General features: G+C 55.6%; 1 protein-coding gene across 1 annotated transcript in view; it reads left to right on the top strand.

The window, feature by feature from the left end:
- Positions 1-2,494: 2,494 nt before the first annotated feature.
- wtip (WT1 interacting protein) overlaps positions 2,495-6,000 on the top strand; it is a 35,615-nt gene continuing 32,109 nt past the window's right edge. The window contains exon 1 of the mRNA XM_067998197.1: positions 2,495-4,600. Coding sequence (XP_067854298.1) covers positions 2,920-4,600 — 1,681 coding nt within the window. The 5' untranslated portion in view covers positions 2,495-2,919. The remainder of the gene's footprint in view (positions 4,601-6,000) is intronic.

Below are 6,000 nucleotides of genomic sequence, written 5' to 3'. Positions count from 1 at the left end.
AGCTCCACCGACTAATTCGTCCACAGCATCGAAATGGCCCTAAACAAAGTCATTTAGAATATTCTCCATGACTGTCACCGTGGTGCTTTATCCTTCCTCGACCTCCCTGCAACCTTTGACCTGGTCAACCACAACTTTCTCCTCCAATGTTTCTCCACCATTGTCCAGCTCGATGGGACTGCCCTTGCTTGGTTCCTATCCAATCATAGCCAGAGCATCGATACCAATGTCTTCAATACTGCGGGTGCTGGAAATCTGAAATAAAAACAGAAAATGCTGGAAACACTCAGCAAATCAGGCAGCGTCTGTGGAGAAAGAAACAGAGTTAACGTTTCAGGTCGATGACCTTTCATCAGAACTGGAAGAAGTCGAAGATTAAATAGTTTTTAAGCAAGTACAGAGCCACGGAAAGGGGGGGGGGAGGTGGAGGAAAGAACAAAAGGGAAGGTCTCTGACAGGGTGGAGGGCAGGAGTGATTAAATGACAAAAAGGATGGTTCAGCACTTCTGACAGTGCAGCACTCCCTGGATTATGTGCTCACATGTCTGGACTTGAACCCACAAACCTTCTGACTCAGAGGTAAGGGTGCTACCCACTGAGCCACAACTGAAACAGTAGCTGCTGTCCATCTAGCAAGGACTCAATGTTGTGCTCCTGAGTTGTCGATGGCTGTCCTCTTTGGGTAAGTGGTTAAGTTGACTGCAGAGTGGCACAGTTGGTGTCGTGCCTCCATAGTCTGATGCCTCAGAGTGCTCCAAGGCAAGGAGCTTTAAGGTCGGTTTTTATAGAAAACATTTTAAAACGTTTCTTTCAGGTTTTGTTTTTATTGTAAAAATTGGGAGAGAATCAGCGGAGGAGAAAAAAAACCCCATAAAAACCCAGATAAATTCAGAGAAAAAAATAGGAAGAGTCCAGATAAATGGCGACTTGCAATTATATACACAATTCAAACACAATGCTTTTTTGGCATGTGATCCGTGGCTCAGTAGGTCGCACCCTCGCCTTCGAGCCCCATCCCAGAGACTTGAGCACATAATCCAGGCCGACACTCCCAGTGCAGTACTGAGGAGTGCTACACTGTCAGAGGTGCCATGTTACGGACGAGACGTTAAACAGAGGCCCCGCCTGTCCTGAATCAGACACAATTTGAAATCGAGCCAAAGGAGACATTAGGACAGGTGACCAAAAGCTTGGTCAAAGAGGTAGGTTTTAAGGAGCGTCTTAAAGGAGGAGAGAGAGAGGCGGAGAGGTTTAGGGAGGGAATTCCAGAGCTCAGGGCCCAGGCAGCTGAAGGCACGGCCGCCAATGGCGGAGCGATGAAAATCGGGGATGCGCAAGAGGCCAGAATTGGAGGAGCGCAGAGATGTTGTAGGGGCTGGAGGAGGTTACAGAGATAGGGAGGGGTGAGGCCATGGAGGGATTTGAACACAAGGATGAGAATTTTAAAATCCAGGCATTCCCAGACCGGGAGCCAACGTAGGTCAGCGAGCACAGGGGGTGATGGGAGAACGGGACTTGGTGTGAGTTAGGATACGGGGCAGCAGAGTTTTGGATGAGCTGGAGTTTATGGAGGGTGGAAGATGGGAGGCCGGCCAGGAGAGCATTGGAATAGTCGAGTCTGGAGGTAGCAATGGTATGGATGAGGGTTTCAGCAGCAGATGAGCTGAGACAGGCAAACGGAATCTCTACCTGTAAAGTGGGGAGGGGCGGGGGCAGATTTTAATCTTCACCTCCTGGGTGGTGATCTGGCGGGCCCACGCCTGTGCGTTCTCAGAACCTGCTGGATTTTCATTCCATTGGTTTGAATGGAACCAAAATGGGGCAGATCCTACAGCAGGTGGGCATTAGGTGTCAGGTACCTGAGCTCACAGTTATCACCGTCTCCTTCACCCCCCCGCCCGCCTGTTATTGTGTCTCCTGACTGACAAAACAGGGAATCGTGCTTCACAGGGGAAAAAGGGAAATTCCTGGGGAAGAATCGATGCAGTATAAGAGGTGGATTCCGGGCTCGTCACAGTAACTCCCTCCTGCAGAATGGGAAGAAAAATCTTTTTTTTTCGTGTCTGTGCATGAAGCAGCGTCACCGTGCAGCTTCTGAAAGTTTTATTTCCCTCTCTCTCTCTCTCTCCCTCCTTCCATCCTCCTCTTCCCCCCCTCCCGCACGGAGTTCTCTCTCGATCATATTGTTTGGCCTCGGAATTAAGCACATTCCTGGCAGCCTCATCGCTACCCCCCTCTGCCCTGCCTGGGCCGTGCCCCTGCGCGCATTCCAGAGCCTCGCCAAAGAGTGCACGAAGGAGGAGGGGAGGGAGGAGGAGGAGGAGGGGAGGGGGGGGGGAGACTGGCATCTTTGTACCTCCTTCCAGCCGGTAAACCCCCTCCCTCCCCATACCCCGTCCGGGAGCATTAAAGTACACGAGGGGAGTTGTGCAATTTGGAAAGAGATGGAGGGAGGGGGGTAGAGCCCGGGTGGAGGGAGGGATGGTGGAGGGAGGGGCTCTGTCTCTCCCCGATCCGGAAATTGTTGCTTTTTTCTCTCCAGATTGTTACACGTTCGGTTGGAAGGAACGAGCTTCCCTCCGCCGCGCGCGCCATTCCGCTCGGTGCTGCGGCTCCGGGAGTGAAATTGACTCAAGGCTTTTTTTTTAAGGGGGAGGGGGGGGAGAAAATGTTTTTTTTTTGTAAATTTCAAATGCAAAGAATAAAATGCAGCGCGTGGGAGAGGGCGAGGGAGAGACGGTCAATGCACGTTTTATAAAAAAAAATTAAATAAATTAAAGAACAAAAGGAGGCGAATAGACGGAGCGGTGATCGGTTCAAACAATGTTTTAAACGGCGCTCTGCCGTTTCCCCCTCTCGGAGAGTCGGAGTTTGAGAAGTTGCTCTCGGAATCTCTCGATTTTCCGGACGGTCTAAGTTATGTCTAAATACGAGGAAGATATCGGCGTGCAGGCGAGCTTTCTGGAGGATCTGTCCCTGTACGAGGCGTCTAACGATGGGCTTTACAACGCACGGAGGGAGCTGCTGGTCAGCCCGGACTTGGAGGAGACAAAGCGGGCGTTTTTCCTGCAGATGATACCGGGGCACGGGCACCACCTCCACCACCACCACCACCTCCAGGCACCGGAGCCCTCGGAGAGGATGAACGGGGCCGGAGCCGACATCAGTCACCAGGAGCGGAGTCTGGGCACTTTCTGCAAACTCCCCGCAGCCCCTCGGGGTGCGAACGGGAGTCAAGGCAGCGCCGCCGGGCTGGAGACGGCGGCCGTGTCGGTGTCGATGCACCGGGGAGACCTCCAGCAGGCTGGCGGCGGCGGCGGCGGCGAGCCGGACCCGGGGAGCTGCTACTTCAAAGGACACGGGACCCCGGCGGCGCCGTTCGGTTACAACGCGGAGAGCCGCAGGTACAGCGGCGGCATCGCTTACGAGCCGGGGCTGGGTTGCAGCCGGCAGGGAGTTTACCCGGTGTATCCCGGCGGCAATGTATCGGCGAGCAGAGGCAACAATGTATCGGCGGCCAGGGACCACCACGTACCCGCCGCCGCCAGAAGCAACAATGTATCGGCCGCCAGAAGCAACAATGTATCGGCGGCCAGGGGCAACAATGTATCCGGCAGCGGGCAGCCCCAGGACGCCCGGCTCAGCACCACCAGCCCCCGGTCCAGCCTGGCCTCCTCCTCCTCCTCTTCTAACTCCACCCAGGAGCACAGCAAGCATTCCAGCCCCCGCTCCAGCCTCTACCCCAGCCCCCGCTCCAGCCTGGTGGTCCCCGGGCCCGGCCAGGACAGGTACTCGAGCCCCCGCTGCAGCCTGATCCAATACGACGGCGGCGGCGGCAGCAGCAGCAGCGGCGGCGGCAGCAGCGCTCTGAGCTCCAGGTCGAGTTACGCGAGCACGGCCAGCGACACCAGCAAGCACTCGAGCCCCCGGGCCAGTCTCAACAGCTACGAGGGAGGAGGAGGAGGAGGAGGAGGCGGCAGCAAACCCAGCAGTAACCGGACCAGCGGCATCAGCATGGGCTACGACCAGAGGCACATCAGCCCCCGCTCCAGCACGGCCAGCCCCCGCTCCAGTTACTCCGACTCCCGCTATGTGCAGTCGGCCAGCTCGGACGCCGAGGGTCCCGGCCCCGGGCCCGGCCTGGCCGTGTTAAGCGCCAGGAGCAGCATCTCCAGCCAGAGTTCCCGCAGCTCCCGGGGCTCCATGAGCGCCGCTTACCCCGAGATGCAGCTGCCCTCCTCCCCCCGGTCCTCGGTGCTGTACGGCGGGCTCCAGGAGGAAGGCTTCCCCGGGCAGGACGTCGTGCCCTCTCCCGGCGACCTGTACTATCATCACCGGCCCCAACATGCTCCGACCTCGCCCCGCCACGACCAGCCGCCGCCGCCGCCGCCCGCCTCCAGCGGAGAGCCGGCTCCCATCTCCATCCTCTCGTACAACTACAGTCCCAGCAAAGGGCCGTCCTCCGCCCAGAAGTTCCGGCTCCCTTACCAGGTCACCCCTTCCAGGGAGAGCGGTCCCAGCCAGGCCGAGAAGAGGCTGGAAGCCCTCACCAGGGAGCTGGAGAAGGAGCTGGAGTTACACATAAAGAAGGAATATTTCGGTAAGCTCTCAATACTGCCACACATCTTTTCTTTCCTCCCCCTCTCTCTGTTTTCTCCTCCAGAGTTGCTGAGCTTTGCACTTCACAAGCTGCCCATGATATTCAGCCATAAGTGGTCAAGCTATTCTACCATGGGGGGCATCCCCACCAAGCCCTATCCAGCCCTCACCCATACGCTTTCCAGCATGAGTTTCGCAGGGCAGCGACCAGGAGACGGACCCCCATGGTATTCCCTCCCTTTCCCACCTCTGAGCCTGAAGGCAGTAGTGTTCGATCCCCGCTCCAGACCGTCCCAGTGTGTAGAAACCGGAGCTCCAGCTCTGAATTCTGAGTTGACATCCAGTGGGATACTCATGTCGGGTGGGTGAGAGTGCCCCCCACCCCACTCATCGTATGGGTTGTGGGAGCCCATAAACCCCTCCCACCGTATAGGACTAAACCCCCCCCCCCCCCCCCAATCGGCCGGTATAAAGGTGGTTTCGTTTGTGGAAAGAGTGTTCACAACAGGGCCTGTCAGGCTGTTAATCAGCCTGTGAATCCTCCCACTACTTCACCTCCTTCTCCAAGGGAAGAGTGCGAAGATACAAAACCCCCCATGGTTGATCAGCCCGTTTGTAGTGTCCCTATCACTGTCCCACTTATAATCAGCTGACCCAGCATAGACTGTCAATTAACCTAGGGCTTTCCTGAGTTTTCACAACAAATTAATTTGTCAGGAGTACATGGCTTGTGTACTTGGGTCTCCCATTGCAGACAGCTGAAACCCAGGGGTGGAAGCTGAGGGCAGCAGTGGGAGACGGGTATACAGGCCACACTTTCTAAAACTCTCACTGCACTGCGAGCACTTGACAACCTTCCTGCGCTGTTACTGGTCACAGTGCGAGTGTGAATTGTGTCTGCTGTAACTGTGAGAACACCCGGGCAGAACAACTCGAGATTCTGCCCTTCCAAACTTGGGCTGTGACCAGGGACAGTATTGTGAGCTGTGTAACACTATAGTCTATCACAATAATACTGGGGTACAGTACTGGTGGGTACAGGTCTGTCACTGTATAACATGGGTACAGTACTGATGGGTACAGGTCTGTCACTGTATAACGGGTACAGTACTGGTGGGTACAGGTCTGTCACTGTATAACTGGTACAGTACTGGTGGGTACTGGTCTGTCACTGTATAACATTGGGGTACAGTACTGGTGGGTACAGGTCTGTCACTGTATAACACTGGGGTACAGTACTGGTGGGTACAGGTCTGTCACTGTATAACATTGGGGTACAGTACTGGTGGGTACTGGTCTGTCACTGTATAACACTGGGGTACAGTACTGGTGGGTACAGGTCTGACACTGTGTAACACTGGGGTACAGTACTGGTGGGTACAGGTCTGACACTGTATAACA

Source organism: Heptranchias perlo, chromosome 16, assembly GCF_035084215.1.
Source record: "Heptranchias perlo isolate sHepPer1 chromosome 16, sHepPer1.hap1, whole genome shotgun sequence".
Lineage (NCBI taxonomy): Eukaryota > Metazoa > Chordata > Chondrichthyes > Hexanchiformes > Hexanchidae > Heptranchias > Heptranchias perlo.
This window is presented reverse-complemented; position numbering and strand designations above follow the sequence as displayed.